Source organism: Astyanax mexicanus, chromosome 2 (assembly GCF_023375975.1).
Source record: "Astyanax mexicanus isolate ESR-SI-001 chromosome 2, AstMex3_surface, whole genome shotgun sequence".
Lineage (NCBI taxonomy): Eukaryota > Metazoa > Chordata > Actinopteri > Characiformes > Acestrorhamphidae > Astyanax > Astyanax mexicanus.
The window spans coordinates 60,003,494-60,028,092 of record NC_064409.1 but is presented as its reverse complement, the minus strand read 5'-3'; the positions used below and the strand labels follow the sequence as shown (position 1 = coordinate 60,028,092).

The following is a 24,599-nucleotide window of genomic DNA, read 5'->3' as shown; positions in this document are numbered from 1 at the left end:
AGTCTACAGCAGTTGCTCTGAGCTGTCTGAAAGTTGGTAGAACCAACATGCCACGAAAAAGATCTGTAATTTCAGCTTTCTGTCTACCCAAAAGCAGTCATTCATTTGTCAAGCAGTCATTCATAAGTGAAGTGTGTTCTGTGGTGAACAATTATCATGCTGCTAACTAAGCTAAAGCTAATGCTAATCTAACTAGCTCTTTTCTAGCCTGATCTGCAGCTTTTTATTATTTGAAATTGTGACACTGACAGTTTTAAACTCTATAAAAAAAATTACTTTTTTTTTTTTTTAAATAAAGCAGGGAAGTTTTTATGATGAGCCATGTAAGTGCAGGATTATCTATGCTACCAGCTCATGCTGCTCCTCATTTCTGGTAATACCCTGCATGTCTTGCAGTGATATTTTTCAGATGGTTAAAAGACGAATGTTCCCCAGCCCTAGCTTCTGCACTATGTAACTTTGATGGAGCTGCACAAAATCTTTCACATCAACTATGTAAAGCTTTACGATAAATACCAACAATTATGGGTTATCGCATTCAGTTGTAATAATAACAAAACACTAGCTCAGTGTTCTCAATATGAATATCATATTAAAATCGTTCAAGCGCTAAAATAACTAAATATAAACAATCAAAGACAAATCTCTTTTGCTCAGTATCTTGAGGTGATTTTTAAAAACTTGCTGGAAAGCATACTTGGAAATCAATACATGTATTGAGTATTGATAATCTAGTTCACTGGCTGTTATTTGTACATTAGTAACCCCTGACATGTTATAGTCAGGTGTTAGCACTATGTTGAACCTGGTTCCGGCTTTGTAAGCTTACACATGCTACTCTACCTTGTGCCGTATTTTTCAAACAATAAAGCGCAATTCAAATCTTTAATTTTTTTAAATTCCCAGAAATATGCCTTTTAATGCAGTGCATCTTATTTATGAATTTTACCAGTCAGGTTGTAAGGAGCAGTAAAGGCACTCCGCTAAAGTGCAGCATTATAAGAGAGTTTCAGATTAGTTTCTTCAGCACCAGGGCTGAAGTAGCATTAGCATTACCTGCTTACCGCGCTCTATATTTCCCTGTTGAGAGGGGTGTATTATCGGCCTGTAGCCTGCTGCTAACCCCGGCTAGCATTGCTGGAGCAGCATTAGCATTAGCTGCTAACCACACTAGCTCTTTCTTCATTCACAGGGGAGTATTATCAGCCTGTAGTCTGCTCCTAACCCTTGCTAGCACTGCTGGAGCAGTTAGTTGCTAAGGCTAATTCTCCAGCCTTAGTGCTGGAGAAAAATGTGGTAATCTAAGCTTACTGTAAATAAACGAAAGCACTTTACTTACCCAAATAAAATGTTTTCAGGAGAGAAATATGTTGCTGCTAATGAGGGGGCAAATTAATTTAGAAGAGTGGTGTCAAGGTAAACTTCAGTCTACTACTGTGCAACTTACTGTGCCTTGTTATAATAAGAGCACAGTTTGTCCTGTTTTATTGGATACAGTGCAGTGGGTAAAATACTTAACATTTATCATTGCAGACTACTTGGCACTGCTTATTATATTTATAAAAAAGCTAAATACTGTGACTTTTTTAACAGAACCTTCAAGCATGGTTATCCGTCATATCGCCTGCCTCTTGTGTACACATAATGTGGATTAGGGGTGCAATAACTAATCGACTTAAGAAACACATCTCTCCTTCTTTAATGTGACCTTCTTTATCCTTCGTAAGGGAGCTAAGACTATCCCCAGCCACAAAAGTAATTAAACTGTCCAGCAGTAGAGACTGACAACTCAAAAGCGGAAAATGAAAAACTAAGGCAGAGCTGTGGGACGTGAGCTTTCAGGGCTGTCTGGTGAAAAGGTTAACAAGTTTTACTCAAGGTGCCGATCATCTTGATGTTTCTACACCATCTGCTTTCATCAGGGGTTTAAATGTCAAACATCAAGGCCTAAAGCCTTTTTTTCTATCCCTTTCACTCTGACAGTCCTCTCCCAGTCCTTCATTCATCATTATCTGAGGCTAGGCTTAAATGAAGCGACTAAATAATACAGCGTTTTCATTTTTATACCATAATGATAAGGTCAGTGAAGTGTCAACCTCCCAAGAACTCTTAGTCATACTGACAACAATATGACTGGCTTTCTTAGTCCATTGCCACTGGACAGAAGGTTACGTAAGTTCAATGGACATAATGAGTCTTTGACAGTGTGTGGTAGCTTATTAGAGTGTTGGTGCATGTGCGTGTGGGGGGGGGGTTTGGTCATTGGCTATTCCAACCGCATATGGTGACCTTCCACCCAGCAGAAAAAAAGGTCAGACAAACAACAAGCCGGATTTGTCACCTGCAGTCTCAGTAACATTGGGCTAATGTGCAGCGAGGACAGCTCCAGGCCCTGTCTCACCCCAGCCAATAATAAGCAACATAGAGAACACACTGATTCATGATAATAAATATTCTGAGGCTGTTCCTCGCTCCCTCATTACATTCAGTCCAGCACATGGACCCACAAAAACAGGGCATGATCTCTAGACGACAAGCGCCTCCAGCGCTGAGCTTCTGAGGTCACGCTTCAGAACCACGGACAATGCAATGTAGTGACAGTTGCACTTTGTTTCAGCAACTGAGGAACACTTAATTGGGTCATAGAAACAGAGATGAAAGATGATTAAATCCCATAAAAATCCACAGACCTGACAAAGAATCTACATATTCCACATTTTTAAAGAAATTAATCATAGAAAATATAATTTTGCTTTGTTTTGCATCTAGATACTTAAGTATAAGCCTGATGTTGAGAATTAAATCTCCTCTATATATCTCTATATACCTCTATATACCTCTATAAATGAAAAATATACTTCCTAAAAAGTTATCACAATGTTAAAGCATTCTATTCAAAGGATAATGAGGTTACAAAATCTGACAGCGACAATCTAAATTACAAAGATCTTAAGAAACTTGTACTTGTAATAGTCATAAATGGACATGAACTTACGTCATCTCTGGCTAGTTGCTTGAATGATATACAGGCTGGCTTCAGTCTTCAGCCATGAGCATGAGCTGATTCAGCAAGACAGCAAAGAGCCTCCAAACACAGGACAGTCCTGCTGCTTTAAGTCCAGACTCACTTGCCCGAGATTACTTGATTGAGCCCACAGCCAAAGTGACTTCTTCTCGCTTTGAAGGCCGACAGCAAAGCCCTAAGTCCCGTTCCTCAGCAGCAAGTGCGAGTCAGTCCCGACGAGACAGAGCCAAGCTGAGATGGTCTGAAGCACTGAAGCAGCAACAGTGGAGGTAGCAGAGGGAGGAGTCTCTAACCCAGATTAAATGTAAGCACTGAAAATCCCCTGGGGACCCCTTTTCTCTCGCGCTCTCACTCTCTTCTTTCCTTAATCCCCCCCAGAAAGCATGTTCACCCGCTCAGGAAATCAGTCAGTCTCTATGCAAGGCGCAGCACTGCGATTTCAGATCAAACGGACTATCAGCAAAAAAAAATTCCACGGCCAGGCAGAGGCATGTTTCTGTTCTTGGCAACTTCCTGACATAGTCTATACATCTATTTACCTATCAAACAGGCTGCTGTCAAGTGGTTCAAACTTGCTGATAAAAGGTTGTCAGTGAAAGAAGACAAGGAGGAATGCAGTGTTGTAACAGTTTCCCACATTATTAGAGTTTTTAACACCTGAAGATCCAGACCAATTTAAGTTTTGTGTCTTTATTGTATACTTGTATAACTGTATACAATTGGTGTGGTTAAGGTTGGTTTCGCAGCTTTAAGGATATATTATTTCCTTACATTAATGGTTCGGGTTTGTAAATTAATTGCTAATTTGGCAAAATATCTTTCCAGGATTGTGTCATCTCATTGTCAGTAAAGGGGCAACAGAGCTCTGTATGTACTGTATCTACTGTGACTGTAGATTAAACCCATACAAAAATAAATAAAAGGAATCCAAGGTTAATGTCTTACGCTAATTCTGCTGTGACTGCACACAAACAAGAGTGGACTTTGCCACAGTCTTAATTATTTTTTCTTTTTCTAACATTTAATAGGTTACAATAGCCTGCCTGGACTTCCTGTAATTAGTCTAAACTAAACGTATAATTAGTCTAAACTACGTATAAAAGTGTTTTCACACTGCAGAGGAACCGGACCACATTTCAGTTGATCTCGATAGAGACCATCTCTTTTATTCTGACTATATTTTTGTACTTTGGCTAGGGCCATGATTTGTGGCACCTTTCACCTTAGCTAATTTTTTTTTGGACCAAACTGATAGGTCTGAAAAATCTAGTCCCAACAAGGTAGGTGTGGAGCGGCACCTTTTTCATTTTCACATGTATACTGTTTTTTTTTGTTTTTTTTTTTACAATTTGTTAAGCCAGGTGTGAATACAGAAATTGCACTTGGATTGAGACAGGAAAGCAACCTCACCTAGACCCTTGAGAAGATCTGATGTTGGTCTGATCCCAAAGGAACTTGGTCTGGTTTGTTTGGGGTGCAGGTGTGATATGACCTCAGTCCAACCTAACTACAGGTGTAATGTATAAGGTCAGGTAATTACTGTAAACTGTGAGCTATGAACAAATGCCATCTCTGCTGTTGCTCCATGTAAACTGGACAGAAATATACACTAATCCACAACACACAATCTTCTTCCTGTATTTACTTTCTTGCTTCCACCCCAGGCACCTCTGACCAATACGCAAAGAGAATGCCCTCACGTGGTTTACTTTGATGCATTTTTTGCATTTGTTTTTTTCCTTGTGCAAAACAAAGCAAACCAGGAGGAAAATGCTCCAAGTTCACAAAAGCATATTAACTGGTTCAGACCAGGGCCAACAAACTATAGGTGTGAAAAGAATTGGCTTGCTGCCATTGCTGCCATACTGATGTACAATATAAAAGAATGAGAAAAATGCCCACTGTAATAGCGATCCCAGGTTTTACGCTAAGCGCATGTTAACTCATTATTTTACAAGTGAGACATTTGGCAGTGAGCCTGTTATGCAACACTTCATAACAATGGCGAGTGTGTTCACACTGGGAAAGGAATGAATCTTGAAAGGCTTTTTTAACACTGTCGAGGAGCTACTAAAGCAAAAGGCCTGACAGAAACGGAGTGGAGGTACTGAACGTTTTCTCCTTTCGATCTGGATAAAAGGAAGAAAGTAACGGGTCTATTAAAAGTCTAGATGAAGAATGAACATTAAAAGCAGCAGTCACATTACAGCAAAGTGAAAGACAGCTCCACGGTAACAGCCATGGGAATCCCATCAGTCCCTACACAATTTGTCATGAGATCCTCTCTCTCTCTCTCTCTCTCTCTCTCTCCTGTTGAAATCGGACTGAGGCGCCCCGTCCTTTCAGCATGTGAAGGGAAGGTGGATGTATGGAGAATGTATAGGGAATGCAGAGATTTGTGTGGGTATGTGTGCATGTGTGAGCTTCACATTAGCAGGCCAAAAGGGGCCAGTGAAAGGCACCTTAAATCTCTCTCTCTCTCTTTTTCTCTCTCTCTCTCTCTTTCCCCCTCTCTCGCACTCTTGGCTAAGGCCATGTGAAGTTCCCCTGCAACCCCTCTCCTCATCTGAGGGCTCTTTGTCCCACACGCAAACAGTGGCAGTGGCCCCTTCTACCCCATAACCCCCACCAACCCCACAACCCCCCCCCACGCTGCCTCAGCTTCAGTGGCCAAGACCGGGCACCACATTTGCATGGGAGAGGGAAGGAGGGTGGGCATGAGTCGAATGCCAGCTCCATTCAGGCGGCTGATGTCATGCCTGTGCCCACCGTGGGAGAGCTGTGAAGGGGCTTGGAGTCCGATGGATAGCTCTTTCTCCCCGCCCCCCCTCCCCTCTCTCCAGCTCCCTCTTTTCCGGGATGAATGAATCTTTCAGAAACCGCAGCCCATTGTGCGGCATAATCGACAGCGATTATCCCGATTTTATGCTGCCTTCGTGGAGCGAGGGGTCACTCTCTTTCCCTCTTTCTCCCTCTCCCTCTACTTGTGCTTTCACAGAGGATGCAAGGCAATGACGGCCCTCACAGGTTGTCTTAGCAACCCGGGCACAGCTCAGAGAAAAGAAAAGGAAAGAAGAGAGAGAAGCAGAGGGAGAGAGAAAGAGGGAGTGCAAGAGAGAGACCTCCCTCCAATTCAGCTCAAATGAGTTTAACACCATTTCTAAAAAAGCCAGGCTTTTTACACTGTATTAACATGTACAGTTATGGTCCTCAGTGTAGATTTAAGTAGGATAATTTACAGGAATGTCAGGAAGTCAGGAATGTGTCTTGGGCCCATTTTTGAACTATTTTAGACTACAAGATCATTAGTTCAATAGTACAAGTTATTGGGAGATGAAGACACTTTGCCATGGTTTGTAAAAATACCAAAAACTGTCACCTACATCTACCTGAGAGGTCAATAAATACCCAGGTGCACCAAAACGCAGAGCTTCTGGAACAATAGTGCCACTGTTAACAACCAAGTTTTAAATCTCCATGAACTAACAGGCTTACATTTAAGAAACTCTGGAGAAGTAATAATCTAAGAATCTTATTTTATCTTATGTTAAGCATGGTGGAGGCAGCATCATGTTCTAGGATAATGTGGATGAAGAAGGGAACTACTTTGGTTTCATTTACTTTAATATCAAACCCATCTTTCAGATGGTTAACACTTAGACACAGGTGAATGCACTAAATGAGCAATGACCCCAAACATATGGATAAGCAGGCTAACATCATGTTTTTAGATAGATGAGATAAGATAATCCTTTATTAGTCCCACAGTGGGGAATTTCACAGTGTTACAATAGCAAAGGGATAGCAAGGCACTCATAAAGTACATAAAGTAGATACAATAAACAGTACAGTATATAAATAATAAAGAGTCAATAATACAGAACTAACTCTGCCATGAAAAGTGGTCAAGTATTTATCTAGTAGTATGTTGCTGGCTAGTGTTGCAACTGGTGACATTTAAGCAAATATTAGATGAGTCGTGTGTGTATATACTGTGTTAAATTGTTCTGCCACTACGCCTCAACAATGATATTTTTAGTTTTATATATATATATATGTTTTATATACAGATCTAGGTTATAAATCATTAAACAAAATGGTACTTTATATTATATATTATAACATGTTTTTATTCTATAAAACATGTGCTTAAATTATATTTTACCTCACATGTTTGACATGTTCTCCTCAATGAACCATCAAAGAACTTTACACTTAGTTGAGATCTTCCCAGTGCTATGTATAGGGGCTCATCCTTTTGGCCTGGGCATTGCCATGCAGATAGAGGACCAGCATGCTGGCTGCTCTCCAGCACTCCGGATACAGAGTGTCCCTCTGGGCCTCACACTCACAAATCCAAGGTTTTGGAGCTAGGCCAACAAATGTGATGAAAAGACACTCAACTATAGCAAATAGAGTACTTTAATAAACATTCCTATACCTCACGCTGTTGGATTACACTGCCTGAATGAATCTAGATTAGGTTATAGAGAGTAGAGATTAAACATTTTGATTAATATTGATTTTCAAGAATTCCCAGAAAAGAAAATAATCATAATGTGCTTGTCAACAATAACATAGAAAAATAACACATGAAACAATGTGACTTTATATTTTAACATCATATTTTTGCCCTGACCTAATGTTTCATGAAACATTAATTTCTTTTAAAAAGGGATGCCTAAAATAGTTCAGAGTATTCAAATCCCTGTGCACACCCCTAATCTGCATTTATGAGGGTCTTTTAGATAGTTGAGTCAACCCAGGGGCAATTATTCACAAGTAAAAAATCTAGTACAAAATTTGGCTATTACTGCTGTATAGTGCACTGCTCTCACAATTTCTTAAAGTGATTCAACACACTGATCTATATGACTGTGATGCTGTGAGACTCTTACTCAGACGAATAAAGGCAGTGACCTAAAGTCTGAATTAACATTTCCAACTACAGAAATGAGAAACAAAAAATTTGACTCTTTTACCAACACTGACTCTTTTTGGGCTCAACAGTGGCAGCTTGCCAAACCTCGCTATTAAACCCACAACCCTGTTATCAATAATCCAGTGCTCTAACCAGTGAGTCACTACTGCCCCCTTAGGTTGTGAAACTGGTTGTAGAAGGACTAACTGACATCAACAAATCTGAAAAAAAAATAAATAAATAAATAAATAAATAAATTACTTGTTCCACTGTAACCCACTGGACACACATACACACACAGTCTGACATCAGAGCCAGAGGAAAATCAGAATGTGTATATCCAGACAAAGGTCAAATTACTGCTGCAGGACAGACAACACACACATACTTAACAAAGCACCCACCCTCTACCACACACAAACCCAAAGCTCCTTTGTAGTGTAGCAAATTATATATCAAAATCATATAAATTGGCTTTGCTAAAAACATCTTCTCTTGTCCCCACTATCCCATTTAATCCCATAATCTGTTCATTGATCATTTGACACTTTAGGCTCTGAATCAAACATTTTATAACTAATAAAAGTAAACTACACCAATATATTAAAAGTCATGAGACTTGTATAAGTTGTGAGGTGAAATTGGAACAGCGGACAATACAATAGAGGTGTGCCATATCGTATCGTTCACAATAATATCGCCAACATTTTTAATTATCATGAACAATATTATTATAAAATATCTGTTAAATAGCCCTGAAATATCTTGCCATATCATCCACCCCTAATTATCACATCAGGGTACTACTTTTTTGCTGTTTTTAGCAAAAGAAAAAATCACAATGTTTTCATTTCTCATTTTATCTGATTATATCTGTCCAGAATCATTCGTTTTAATTTAATCCTGGATATATGGAGATATATGGAGTGAATTATTAGTATCATGGCAATCTGGATTATTGACTTCTGGTACAAATCTGATAAAATTCTTGTATTTTTTTTATGTTTCAGTTAGGGGTGTGCCATGTCATATCTAATTTTCATTTTGTTGCAGTAGTGTATTCTTGAAATATTTTTATGTTGTGTTTTGTCATATCACCAAGAGTATTGTTATAGCAAAAATACCATAAAAAATGTTGATATTATTTTAGGGCCATAACGCCCACCCCTACAGTACAGTATGTGGTAATAATTGTGACAAGTGGCATCTGCCAAAAATGTCCATGCAAACAAAAAATCAATGCAGAAGCATCCACACACATATTTCACAGGTCAGTGCTACATTGGCAAAAGTCCTGCGACATGATTAATTTCTATTCCATAACATGTGGAATGCCAGTGTATATCTGTAGGCAAGTACAAGCCTACAAGTTTGGTTTGGCTAATGCTGAATTCAGTGCAGTAAAGCCTAATTTTCCATTCTAGTACAAAATGATTACTGATAGGATATCGAGATACTTCCAAGAGCTCAATTTCTACCAGTGGCCTCCTGCCATCACTGGATAAAAAGTAAATAAAAAGCCTGTTTTTCCACACAATATTTCTGTACTCTTTCATCCGTGATCACTGTCGGTCTACCCGTTTTCACTGGGAGCAGCAGGGTCCACACAAAACGCATGACTGGCTCCTCCATGCAACTCCATCAGCCTGAGCGGAGCGATTTGCTTTGTTTGTGGCGACCTCATTCTTGCTGTAATGAGGTGGTGATTAGGGAATTATGGGAAATCGTGATGCCACTGTGTGCACAGGGCTCTCAGGTGTGACCAGATCCACTCCAATGATGTGCTAACAGAGCCATTATGCCAGCCGTGGTACTCAGGCCACACTGGATGATACTCATTCATCTGGTAAATAGTAGATGAGTGGGCTAGCATAAGAGTGGACCCTGGGGATGGAGGAGGGGAACACTTCAGTGTTGTGAATGATATTCTTTTTCGAATTATATTATTTTCTATTGATACAGCAATTGAGCTTTTCATTAATTTTGCCATTCAATTTTGACAAACGAATGTATGTCTTAGTTTACAAAGAGAAGGCAATTACAAAACGACAATTATTACTACAAATATTATTTAACACTTAACATTTTTACCAGATAACATTTCCCAGACATACCACAAAAAATTACATCAGCACTGCTATTTTAATCATTCATTTACCTCAGAACTGCTATTCGTATCATAACTGCACCTATTCAAGTCAATTGTAACTGAAATTTACAAATAGAAAGTCAGTATTTTGGTAAACAAACAACTGGTAAGGCGTGTAATTATTCTAGGCATGTAAAGCTTGTATTTATTGATAAAAACAGCTAGTTACAGATGCAGTACAAAACAGTTTCTGAAGAGACAATAAACTGATATCAATACTTTTGGGATTTGACTGAGTTGGGGAGTTGAGGTGGGGTGGTTAACATCTAACATCCTCTGTTGTTGCTGAATGCAATTAATGCCCCACAGCAATGCTCCAGGATCTAGTAAACAGCCATTCCTGGACAGTGCAGACAGTAATTTTAACAAAAGCAGGATGAACTGTTTTCGATACCCTCACCAGTGTATGGTTATGTAGCTAAACAGAAAACTTATTTTAATTATATTTGATACATTTGGCTAAACTCAACCAGATAAATTAACTCTCGTCTGTCTTTCAGGGATTTTCTATTTAACCTTTTTGATTAACGCACATTAAAGAAGAACTGGAATCTCCCCCTCACCTCTGGTCTTCTCCTGGTGTGTGAGATCAGACTTACGCTAAAAGAGAAATATGACTTCCTTATGTACAACAGCCTTGCTAGACCAGGCTTTATCATTAGTGTCAGTGTTTCTGTTTAAAGACTGCTTGTGGTGGTGCGCTGCGTTTGATCGGCTCAGCTAACCCCCCCGAGGATCTCATTAAATCAGCCTGGACCAAACCCACCCCCCCACCACCTGCTCCACTGCTCACCCATACGGAGAAAAGAGCACAGAGACACCAGGAGGAAGAATGAGGGTGAGAGAGAAGAGGACAGTGGATGTGTCAAGATAGCTGACTGCAGTGAAAATGGAATATGACAAGAATGGTAGAACATATGATAACACTTCCCACTCGCACATACACACACACACACCTGAAATCACTTCTCCACATGTGTGTATATATATATATATATATATATATATATATATATATATATAAAACAGGGCTAAAAGATATAAAGCAATGCAATTCTCATACACAGTGAAAACCTGCAGAAGAGAAATAGCAGGGCTGAATAACATTTTTCACTATGACAATATGAGTCCAATGCGTCACAGTTAGCCCACTGCTTCTGTCCTCAGTGTGTGCTTTACTAAAGACAACAGATTACACAGAACAAAGCTTGACCAACCAGGTGGAAAACGTTCCACTAAGCATGTCAATTTAGATCCGATTCATCTGTAATCTGAAAAACACTCAGTCAGATATAAACACTGTTGTGTTAAATCATTAAACAATACATTATTGCACCAAAATATTACTAGATTATTATTTATTTCCACCTGCATGATCAGACTAATTACAATTAATTAACTACAAATACTACATATTCATTACAACTGTTTTCGTTTTTTGTTTAGCTGATATTTAATGTTTTTATTGCATTACAGAGCAGAACTGATGCATGAGAATCTTTTAGACACCATATTAATTGCCTCTGACACTGTATTAATTGTCCTGATGACTCTATTAATTGTCCTAATGACTCTATTAAGTGTCACAGAAATTATGTATAACTGTCTCAACAACTGGACCAACTGTCTCAGTGACAGTATTAATAGACACAGAGCCTGTATTAATTGTACTACTAATTGCATTGTTATTGACTGCTATAGAGACTGTATTGTCCCAGAGACTGTAATAAAGTTTCCAATTCATGTAGTAATTGTCTCAAGCACTGCAGTTACTGTAATAATTATCCTATATACTTTTTTTTGTCCAAGCAATTGCATTTATGGTCAGAATTAATGTATTATTTGTCCAAATTACTGTATTAATTGTCCCTACAACTGTATTACTTATGCTGGAGACTGAATTAATTGGTCAAACAACTGCCTTACTTGTGCCAAAGGTTGTTTTTACTGTCCCAGAGATCGATTCTGGAGAGTTGCAATTAACCACTAGAAACTACTGAATCTTAGATATTATCACACAATGGCGTCCCCCAAGAATGTAATTGGCTAAACTCTCAAGGGAGGAAGAGAATTGCCCTTTCTCTCACTATCAGTCTTGGCCATAACTGGGTCTCAACATGACCACTGCCAGACCAGACCAAGTTCAGCCAATATTCACTTCAAAATGCCCTAGAGAAATAGCATAGCTGTAACTGGCCTAACCTTGCTCCACTCACAAATGAGCTCTTTCGCAGTTGCTGTTGCTAGGCTCTTATAGTTTAACACAAAAATCCCATTCAAGCCACTGAGAAACTGAAGTGATCTTTGTTTAACACTGAGTTTCTGTTTTATGCTAAAACTAACTATGATTTTTGCCAGTGTTCTGAAAAGCCTGCCCACCCAACCTTTCTGCTACCACTGCTATAAAAGAGGCGATTGTGGGCAGAACATGGAAAGGTCTATGCACTGGACAATAAAGGACAGTGTATATAAGCTCTCCTGCTGGGAACTGCTTAAGCTCTTCTGGGGGAAGAATGAAGCAAATCATGTTCAGTGTGTTTGTGACGGGTTTTAACTGAGCTCTGCTCTTCACTTTTCCCGGATTAGTGTCGATTCCATAATATACAATAGTCAAAAGAGCTATTACACTGGGAAATAAATGCTATTCAAGTTTACAAGTATTCATTGTGTCAGTCTATCTATTAAACCAAACTTTTGATGTATTCATGTAATCCTTTAAACCACTACTTCAGAATATATCATAAAATTGCAGTTGAGACATTCTTCAGAGACTTTTAATTTAAACGACAGATACCATCGCTGGCACAGATCAGAAATTTCCACAAAGAAAGGCAGCCAGCCATTGGACAAACAAAACATGCTTTGGCTAATTTATCTCAGCTATTGTTACTTTCCTAGCATTGTACAGCTTGTAGCTTTCAGCTCGAAAACAGCTAGATAGAGGTAAACTGGTACCAAGTGTGATAATGATGCTAAATTTCCTCCAATCCCTGCTGAGGCCGACTGCTGTGTCTGTTAGTACTGCTGCTCTGACCATGCTAATCTGCTCCAACACTGATGAGGCCAGCTGAGGCCAGCTGTTAGCATTGTGGCTTTAACCCTATCGAGCATTGATGTTAGTATCATGGAAAACTTGCTCCAAAACTATTGAAAAAATTCCTAGAGGAAATATTGATATGTACATTGAAATTGCAATTTATTTTATACACATAGCTGAAATTGATGACAAATATAGTTTTATCAATCTGATGACAAATACAACAAGAAATAATTGAAGAAGTGTATATTTAGTACAGAAAAGTGGAAAATAAAGATCTAATGTAGTCCATCATTTTTTTTTATACACTGATGAAATGAAAAGTCTGTGTATAGAATCTTGAGTGTTGCTGTATGTGGGAGGTGTTTTGTTCTGAGGGGATTTATGTACATGTGTAATGAGAAGGTCCCTTGCATGCTCTTTTGTATGTTTGCATGTCTAATGTGGATGGGAGGAACGCAATGGTACTTATAATTACATTACTGTGTGTGTATGTGTGTACATATACTTAAAAGAGGTGTAAAAATAGCGACATTCATTTGTAAAAATGAAGCTCCAAATGTTTAATTAACACAGAAATCACAGAAATGACGAAAAACCTTCCAGGGCAATGGGAAAGAAATATGGTTGACCCAAAATTCTATCAGAAAGAAATTATTCATGCTTTTTACATTATGCATAAATATTCCACAGCTATCCTTTCAGAATCACACAGCCCAACTCTAAATGCTACAGAGAGCTCTGTAACACACAGCTAATAAGTCTCAGCATAATCTCAGCACCTAATTAAACTGCAAAGACTTGGTCAAACATAAAATCAGTCATCTTTAGTAGTGCACAAAAGCAGGGATGATATCAAAAGGGAAAGATCATGACAGTAAAGATTTTCTTATATACGCTATCTGAGACAACTAAAGGAGTCTTTGTGGAATGGTGTGAATTCTCCTGGTCTGAGCCCTCTTGGGGGTGGCGTTTTCTTCCACATCATTATTTGATGTGCACTCTCTGAAACTATGCAAATATTTTGTCAGTAAATTAATTGGAATGCTATAGAGCGAGGCGCTATGAGGGCACATTTTATCTGTTTAATTAGGCAGCCATGCATTTCTTAATATTTATGAAGATTATGGCATTAATTTCTTGCAGATTTATTTAAGCAGTAATGTGCACACAGACATGATAATGCTCAGCTTTCCAAACTCTCAAGATCTTCATGGTGTACAGCAGTGTCAACAGTACAGATTAACTCTACAAATAAAGCACTTATTCTAAAGAAATTTATATAAAACCAATGTTTCCTCCAGGATTTTTCAGCCCTTCTTTTAATGGGCAAATGAACATCCATACCATAGCCCTGCAAATAAAAGTGCTGCTATATACAGTAGAATGTTGGTATAGAGGGCAGATAAAGACCAGATTCGCATTACTTTTCACACTGTACTTGCATATATTTAAAGAAATAAAGTGTACGTCATCATTTATCATGCTTAGTAGTAGTTTACTCAGTTTACAGCCTCTGTACTGACTGTTGTTGAGCTGAGAGATACGAGCTGTACAGGGTCATAGCTAGTTAGCCATAGCATTTGTTTGTTTTCCAATAGACTGGCTGCATTTTTCTTTGTAAATTTTAAGTCACATGTGGTTTTCTGTCCCTTTATATTCCTGGTACACACTTCGTTCTGTGCCCACACAACTTCAGCAATGGAATCCTGAATCTATCGGGCACACACTCAAACTTGATTTCTGTTAGTTCATGTTGCCTTGCCATAATAGTCAGGGTTCAGCTACACTTATAAGAAACCAAAAGTTCAAGGATCTATGTTTTTAATATTAATTGTTTGGCTGTAATCTAACAACCGTGGACTAAGGTGTCATGGCAAAAATCACAGATGTATCCTCAAATGTAAACACATGATCCCTGCCTCTTCTGCCACCACATACCGTGTGGTGAATGCCACGCTAAAGCAAATAATGTGGGGTAGCTATGGAACCCACTAGAGAGGCCATAGGTAGGTGGACAGACAGATGGGTGGATAGATAGATAAATGAATGCAATTCCTAATTAACCAGTGCATGGTGTGGTGAGCCAAGTCCCCCACAAAAAGCCCACTGTGCTGGGACGTCCATTGAGGCGAGCCGCTCTTGGAACACGCCAAGTGCAGTGGAATAATGGGGCAGTTTAGAGGGCTCAGCGCCCGTTCACAGGCTCCCTGCGCTGGGAAACTGTTAGCGCAAAGGTTCAGGAGGGGTTTTTAATTGTTTCCTCGTCTTTCTCTATGCCCTGCCTTTCAAAAGCGGGCCTGACAAACAGGCAGTGAAGGGGATTGTTTGGTGTTCCGCTGGCCGCGGCCGGAGGTAAACAGAGACGGTCCTGTGTGTGCGCCTCCACAGCTCAGGCAGGGGTTGCTGGGAAGGGGTGGGCGAAGCGCAAGCAGAGGAGGAGGAATAGGGGCCCTCCGGAAGAAGAAGGCGGTGGGCATAGGGTGCCGTGGTGCCCCCCTTGGGGAGCTACCATTGTGCGTGTGGCCCTGGGCTTCTCATGCGTTCCCGTTAAGAGCGCGTAAAAGTGATGAAGCGCTCTGAGATTAAGTGAGCAAGTGGCAGCTCGGCTCTCCGCTCCCACAGCTCCGGCTATTTACATACTCAAGAGTGGAATTAATGTCCCGCGATCACCCGGCCCTGGCACAAAGACGCACACAACGCTTCCTCAAAAGCCCATTAGAGACTTTAGCTGAAAATTAGGAGGAGTAGGGAAAGGATAGAGGAAAGAAAAGAGGAGAGTAATGCAGAGACAAAGTTTAAGGAGAAGCTGCTTCATCATTAAGACTTTTAGAAACTCACAAGTACTTCTCAGAGGCTTACAAATGTGCAGAAGATGAGCGTCAGATGAGCTTTAATGAATTACATACTTAACTAATTATTGGTTGTTTTTACACCTGCCTTACTTGGTCCTGAACTTCGGACACTGCAGTTTGGTTTAAACCAAAATAGCAGGTGTGAAAGGCGCCTGGACCAACTAAAGGAGCTGGTCTCAGTCCAGTTAAGGGGCTTTGAGTGGTCCAGTGGAGTAAGTGCTGCCACTATGATCAGTAGATTGCCGTTTATGGAGGAGATATCCTGTTTATGTATCTTGCCATTGGCTACCAGAGCCCTGAGAGAGCACAATTGGCCTTGCTCTCTCTGGGTGGGAAGATGGCGCTCTCTCCCCAGCACGAGGTGTCTGTGAGCTGATGTATCGGAACCGAGACGCTGCACTTTCCTCCGAGCTTGCTGGCTACTCGGCAATGCTGCATCAGCAGCAGTTAGGGGGACTCCTAATTAGTGGGTTGGATAATTGACCGTGTAAATTGGGGAGAAAATGGGGAAAATTGATAAGGCTATTGCCATCCATTTCACATCAGAGGAAAAAATAGAAAAGAAGAAAAATAAATGGCAGGTGCACATGGGGGTGATTATATCTGACAACTAGTCTCAATATGCACTTCTGTGCAGCCTTGGCAATGTTAACATATAATTTCGAATAAAATGCCCAGCGTGCTCATGGCAAGGCCTGATACTGGGTGCCAGATGGATGTGATGGTCCATTTCAAAAGATGTGCAAGCATTCCACATTGAACATTCCTCAATTCACAGTGTTGTGTGTGTAGCAGAAATACATAATTGAAGACCCACAGCGGACAGTGCAGTGGATGACATTAATCGTGACTGGTGGTATCTGTCAAGAATTGTCCATGAGAACAGGCAAGCAACTCTGGAAGAACCACAATCACATAATTGAGAGAGGCCTCACATGCATATTCCGCAGTCAGCGCAGTGTCCTTTAGTTTCCATGGGACCAGTCAATCAAAATCCCAGGACACAATAGCTCAGTGTTTATATAACTTGTATTAACACAGAACATTTTCTCACTTGTACAAAATATGGTTGTCTCTCTGAGCAAATATGGCTGTGATATATGCACACATTTCAGCATAACTTTCTAAATATGATTTTGAACTCTTAAAGAAGGTGTTTACAGCACTAATAGGTAGTCATACTGACCACAGTAATGTGCAAACACATGAAGCCGGGTATAATGTTTTATCATTATTTGTTATGCACTGGTGTCTGTGTTTGTGAGAGTGACAAAGGTCATTGTAGGTGACACTTGTTGTGGCCTCGTGTCTATCTCCCTAAATCGGACATATTGCGTATTAGGTTGGATTGTTCAGGTTTGCTCTTCCATTTTGTTTTAATTATTTCTTAATTCACTTTAATTATCATTACTTTCGCTTACAACAATGAGAGACTGTTAGCAGACTGCATCCTTTCTAGTGCCAACAAAGAGAACAAAAAGAAACTCCCCTCCTCATCCGATGTCCCATTGGAGAGCCTGTTCGTGCCTCCCCGATGCTGACCTTAATTTGGGACAGGCCACTGCCAAAGCAACCCTGGGTGGTTTGGAAGATCAGGCCTGTAGAACTGTCTCCAGCATGCACGATAACTGGAATTCTTATCATATCTAATTCTAACTGCATCTATAGAAAAGAGGATTTTTTACAGCTACCGAACAGCATGTACTTGCAATGAGTTTCTGGAAACCTCTATTATAACAGCCAGCCAACCAAATCATCACAGCACATTACAGGTTTATTATGGGTAAATCAGAACTACGGAACAAGAACACAAAAGCAAACACGTGATGATAAGATCAGATAATCCAAAACTTTGGCTTGAACCTGAACTAAAGCATTGCCTCAGTAATGTAACCTGAAACTCACAATGTATTTTACATTACATATACTTTTATTTTAGTAATATATCAAATTAGAACTCAAAAAAGTCACTACGTGTGAAAAAACTAGTTCGAAATACACTGTTTTAGGGGGAAGATGGGTATACTCTAAACCAAGAAGTCACTAGTCTTGATCCATATTTGCTGAGAGAAAGTTTGCTGTAGGCATTTAACTCAAATCTGATACTGGAATTTATAAACCAGTACAGACAGTATTGGAGCAGGAATAGCCTCAGCCTTTGCCTCAGCTTTTCATTCCAACATGCACTTGTTTCTTCTATTTTCTTGAAATAAAAAAAGCTTGCACCAACAGAGGCCCTCTGAGAATACTCATCTGCTCCACAGAATCTTATCATAGCCCAAAGGGACCTCCAACCAGTCTCCAATACACATAAGCCAGGTAAGCAAGGGCAGGACACTGATTACTTGGCTGGTTATCAGCTAGGAGCTAGAGAAGGATAAAAATAATGTGAATCTGACTTTGTGTTCCGATTTGTTTCATCCACATTTCCAAAAAAACAAGCTGTTCTTTCATTTTTTTAGCTATTTACAACCAAACTTGCTGTCTGATATAAAGTGTTTAGCATCACTTATTGCATTTGGTATAAGTTGGTATAGGTTTACTAACTACCTCTTCATAAAACTACTTTCTGATTTTCAGCCAAAAGATATGAACTGAAAGCCTAAGATTACGTAACAGTAGCCGAGCAAATGTAGCTTTAGCATTTTTTTTAAATAAACATCTCACTGCCTTACTCTGTGTGCATTTCACTCATGTGACTAGACTACCAGTGCTGTGGTAAAGTTATGATTAGAATAGCACCACTGACATAAATAGATGATTATCATTGCACTACTGAGGTAAATTTGCGATAAAAACAGAACTACTGCTGTAGAATTGTGATTAAAATAGTCCTACTAAGGTAAATGTATGACTAAAATAGCATTCCTAAAGTAAACCTATAATTAATTAAAAATACCACTGCTAAAGTAAGTGTACGATTAGAATATCATTCCTGAGGTAAATGTACCTAGTACATTTAGTAGTTGTTTTTTCTCTGAATAGGTTATTTATTTTACTTAATGGTGGAAAAAGTGGCAAAATGTACGAAAAACGTTCTGTTTCTGCTTTCAGTCCATCTTCTAGTTACAAAGTCATTTGGTATGACACTGGTACAAATGAATACAAACTGACTAATCTTCATACAGCTCTTGGTCTAACGCAGTTTCTTAGACTGACTGAAAAAAAAACTGTCTGACAATTATGTACTTGTAAATTTAATTAGTGCGCTGACTCTCTAACTACAAATATCACTACTAAAAATAACACTTGAACTCATTTCCTGATTTTTTTCCCTTTAGCAGTTCTGTGCTGGGATATTTTCTGGTGAATTTACCATTTAATAGCTGATCGCTCAACATTTCACAAAAACAGCTAGCAGAAGTGTCTGAATGAGTTTTATCTTGGCACAAGATACAATACAATACAATGGTCAAACGAGTATTACAGCAAACACTCCCTCACTGTACTAAAAATGGGATTTTGTTGGGATGTTTACATACACACCATTGGTTTAATGCTTGTCTGACTAAAATGATGAAGCTCTGCTTGAAACTGAGCCCTATTCAATATTCCTTATATGCCAATAAGCCTGTGGTCCCCTAAAGCATTTAGCCACAAAGAGGATTCTTAAATCATCGTGAGAGCATCACATTGAATGCTTTCTCTTTCTACCAGTTAAGGTTATATTAACCTTCCAATGCTTTTGAGAAACTAACCATGGTCCTACCCTAACCATTTACAATTTTCATACCTGATTTTACTAATTAGTTTAGTAACAAGCCCATTTTAAACTATATTACAAATAAAGCACACAAATGTGCAGGCCAGGTGGTACCAGGACACTGGCTGGAAAACCGCTTAATAAAAATGCTAATTCACTAATACTATAGAATGTTCTAGGTTTTAAAGTGTGTCTAAAGTTAACATGCTTTTTTTGACATTACAAAACTTTGCTTTTTTCACAAACTAATACTATGTAACAGAATAAAAGTATGTTTTACATTCAATTAAGTATTAGCATGGTTGGACATCTCCAAACTGCCCAAAAGTGTACTTCCACTTTGTGCATCTCATAGTGGTCTAGAGTAACACGTGGGCTAAACTAAACAGGCCTGAAGCCACAGATCTATCAGAGAGCAGCCCTGAACCTGTCTCTCACAGCTGAGTGTGTATGTTCTGCACACTGACTTCCTTTGTTAGCGCTGCTCATGGGAATACACTCGCTCGCAACTCGATTTTAGCACTTCAGACAGCGAGGGAGATGACAGCGGAAAGAGCAAGTGACTAACCCCTCCGCTGCCTTCCAATTCATTTGAAGTCTACACAGGCAGCCGAGGAGCCTGGACGAGGGAGAAGAGAGAGAAAAAGAAAGAGAGAGAGAGAGAGAAAGAGAGAGAGATATGGACCAAAACAGATGGACAGAGACAGAGACGTGATGAAGAGGAAAGAGAGTGAGGGGGAAAAGGGAGTTGGATGGCACTTTGGCAGTGCCCGCATGTTCCCAGGAGGATTACTCAAGCGCTACAGTAGATGCCGCCCAATGCCAGCCTGTCCACGATTCTGAATAGGTTGAATGGACATGAACACACACACACACATTCACACACAAACCTCTCATTCTTTCCTAATTTGATGCTCTCTATTCCATTTTCATTAGTTTATTCCCATTCTGTTTCTACTTCTTTTGCGTGTTCAGATGTATGGGTAATCCATTTTTTTTAAAGGGCTGCATGATTATATCATATTCACTTTTATAGTAGAATTACAGATCAAATTTCTGATAAATTAAGTCTGGTTATTTTTTTTTAAAGAAGGTTTAGGAAAATTCGGCCACACTAAATGATGTTTAAGCCACAGTAAAGGTTAAATAGGCCACACTAAGGGAATTAATCTAAAGCGTCTACATCTTTTTCATTATACATTTCTTCATATACATTTCTACTCCATACTCCAATCAGAAATAGGCATCAGCCAAGAATTCCCATATCGCTCCATCCTAATCCTCTCCATTCAAATGTTTTTACATCTTCAGCCCCTTAATTACTGATCCACACTTGAGCCTTCATAAGAAGTACTTTGCCAGGTTCAGATGCCCCGAGCACTGGGCACTGCCACAATCTATCGCCTGTCCACCCTCTCCCCTCGTTCTTCATCACCCCATCCACTAACCCCCACAGCTCCCTTCACAAACAGAGACCCACTGTCTCTCTCTCATCTTCCCCCTCCTCTTCCTCCATCCCCTTTCTCCCATAAAGACAGACCTAATGGGTAGACCACTGTTCCTTGCATCTCAAACGCTCTCTCCTCTACACTTCTGCCAGCACACCAGCAGGGTCTTTTGCCTCCACTTCATGCCGGTTTTTGTTGCTCTGTGAAAAGGCAAGCCTGCAATGACATCTGATCTCAGACAGCAGCAATAAGCCAACAAACTGCTGGATATGAAATAATAAATTAATCTGTTACAGCTCATTTTATGACACTGGATAGCTCCACACTGCCATGCATATTATCAAAGCACATCATTAAATGCCATCGTTGCTTGTGTTCTGTCAGTTTAGATAAGATTGTCCATTTTAAAGTCTTTTTTATCCTTTGTAATCCTTTATTTTAATTTCAATTGATTTCGCTAAAACTGTTAATTGTGTGGGGGCTCACACTCCTGGTCTAGGATTCTACAGCAATTAGGCAACAATAAATCACCACAGATCTACATTGCCTCCCCTCCACCTCCCCACCTCTCCCCCCCATCACACAAGGGAGATATTTTTCTTCACATGTTATCTATCAATCAGTGACTCAGAACGTGTTAACACCCCCTAATGAACAGGCTGCCTTACCCTCTTATCTTAACCCGTTCTTTGTTGTCTCGTGTTGTATGTACAGCATCTCTTTTTGTCTTCGCTGAATAGTCCACTCCCTGATGGTCAAAAATGGAAAAAAAATGGCAATCCAAAATTACGTAAAATGTGAGCTAAACTCCTCCCCCCTTTTCTGCAATCCTGGGTGACTGACATATACCCTAATTAAAGTAACAGACCTCCACTTATGTTAAAATGATGTTTTTAGCATGCTCCACTTCCATTAGAGAAGGAAAAACGACATGTGCATATGTATGTACATATTGCTGCTGTAACATAAAAAAAAACATTTTGCATAATTGTTTACATTTTTCGGTAGTTTAGTTTTGACGGTAGTTTATATTCTTTACAATTTCAGAATGAATGTATCAATAGAAAGGCTACAAAATTGGAAATAGAGTAAATTTATACTAAATTCCAAGGAAATATATGCATGACAGTGATGATATACAAAGACAAAGACAGAAAGATTATACTTCTTTTTCATTTGCTCAAGATAAAATATGCTCCTACTCTTACTGAAAATAGAACACCTTTACACCGTCACTCTAATTGCTTTATATAACCATAATCATCAACAGAAAAATATATAGAGCTGATAATGGCTTACATTTATGGAGGAGGACAAAACACTGTACTGCGATTAGGACTGCATTAAACTGTAAAAGATTGCCATTGATATATTTTGCTGTTCTGCAATATATACTGCAATATTAAAAAAATACTATGCTATTAATAATACCCTGGGCAGACATAGTATCTCTCTAGAAAATGTAAAGAAAAATGAGAACAGTGTGAATTTTTCTTTTGTATTGAGTTGCAGAATAACGTGTTTAATTTTATATGCTTTATCTGATATCGCAGGTCTTGCTATGTAAATACTGAGCATGTGCACATTGTGATGATGATGCTGAAAATATTAACCTTATACTGCCTAATACTAAATCTGAAATGAAAGGCTTGTGAATTAAAATGATTTATGAATGATGCTTGGTTAGATTATTTTAGACTAAAGTGATTGATAGTAGATGGATCATTTCAATGTCTTTATTCCCTCTCATACAATCACTAGTTCTAATCTGTGACTGGTTAAAACTGGTTTACAGAACAGAAAATATGTTTAATTGGATGAAATGCATCATATTTTGAATACAAATCAGTTTAGCCAAGTAAAAATGCAAACTTGTATGCAAGTAAAAATAACACAATAAATATTGTATATGTGAACATTTTCAATATAATTATTTTATATTTTTCCCATATCATCCACCCCTAGAGATTATTATTATGATCATTTTTTTGTCATGAAGTCTTCTAGGTTAATTACTCTGCAAATGTATTTAAGAACGTAATAATGATAAACAAATTTATATGTAACTAAATACTGTGCGGCTCTATTTACAGCACACATGCTTACCAGGCACCAATACACAAAGGACAGTGCATGACGGGGAAACATGCATGCATCCCTGCGTAATAATGCAGATTTGATCATTCACACAAACCCATAAATAACCACAGCTCATTCTGTGGTGTGAGGAGTGTAATTCATGTCTAGGAGAGGGGCCTCTGGGCACAGGGCAGAATCGATTATCTGCATGGATACTCCCCCTCTTTCAGATTTCCCCCACAATCACACACAGCAGGCATTCCATCAGTTATGAGCCAGAGGGCAGAATTTACCCTGGAATCACACCTCCCGCAGGGATTACCAGAACAAAACAGACCTGGCTCTCTTGAGCTATTTGGTGAGAAAAGCTTTCGCTTTGTGGACCGCAAGAAAATTGTTTATAATATACATATGCATTTTGGAATAATTATACAAATATGTATAAATGGTTAGTTATGTGCAGGTCATAAATGCAGCTTATTATCCAAATATTTGCCTGCATACACAATGCCCATACACAGTCTAGACATAATGCAACAAACAGACTGCTCTTTTTTTGGACACTCACATCACCTGCAGGTCAGGTGTCCTTTATTATGTATCAGTGCCTGTGTCAGAATGTGTGCTTGCTGTAAACAGGGCTGCACTGAATTTGTTAAAAATAGATTAGTTCATTGTTTTTACATATTTTAATACATTTGCAGTATAACAATTATCACAGAAGGCTGCAAAATAAAAATGGCAATCTAGGTGTGGGTGATATAGTAAAAATGATGTATCATGATAATGAAATATATATATTTTTACACAAAATATATGTATATACCATACACAACCCTGCTAAAAATCCACTGGTCATCCTAGTTAACAAGCTAGCATAGGCTAACCAGCATAGGCTATGTTTTCTTCGGTGGACCAGCTGGTATCGCGTTTTATTTTTTGGCAGGAAACATTGATTGTGATATTTTAGGCTTAGGATAAACAAGACTAATTAGACTCTCTGTGATGAGATGTGCAGTTGGTCAGTGTTCTCAAGACCAGCTGGTCATCCAGAGAAAACATACCCTATACTGGTCAAGAGCTAGTTAGTTAATGAGCTAGCCTACCAGCACAGGGTATGTTTTCTCTGGTTGACCAGCTGGTCTTGAGCTGGATTTTTAGCAGGGAATGTATATATAAGCTATACACACTGCCTGGCCAAAAAAACAAAAAAGTCGCCACCTGGATTTAACTAAGCAAACTATCTGGGGTTGCTGCAGCTGGTCAGATCTAGGTTCAGCAACAGTATGTGCTCAAAAAATGATGTCAGCTGACTACCTGAATATAATGAATATAGACCAGGTTATTCCATCAATGGATTTTTTCTTTATTGGATTTTTCTC

The 24,599-nt window shown here is 39.1% G+C and overlaps 1 protein-coding gene across 3 annotated transcripts in view; it reads right to left on the bottom strand.

The window, feature by feature from the left end:
• slc1a2b (solute carrier family 1 member 2b) overlaps nucleotides 1-24,599 on the bottom strand; it is a 45,398-nt gene that overhangs the window by 18,272 nt on the left and 2,527 nt on the right. Inside the window, exon 1 of one of the 3 annotated variants that reach the window (XM_007228154.4) lies at nucleotides 2,996-3,305. The exons of 1 other annotated variant lie outside the window; for it this stretch is intronic. In XM_007228154.4, coding sequence (XP_007228216.2) covers nucleotides 2,996-3,000 — 5 coding nt within the window. In that variant the 5' untranslated portion in view covers nucleotides 3,001-3,305. Of the gene's footprint in view, nucleotides 1-2,995; nucleotides 3,306-24,599 lie in introns of those variants that run through there. One more of the 3 variants, XM_007228156.4, reaches the window with a different exon arrangement.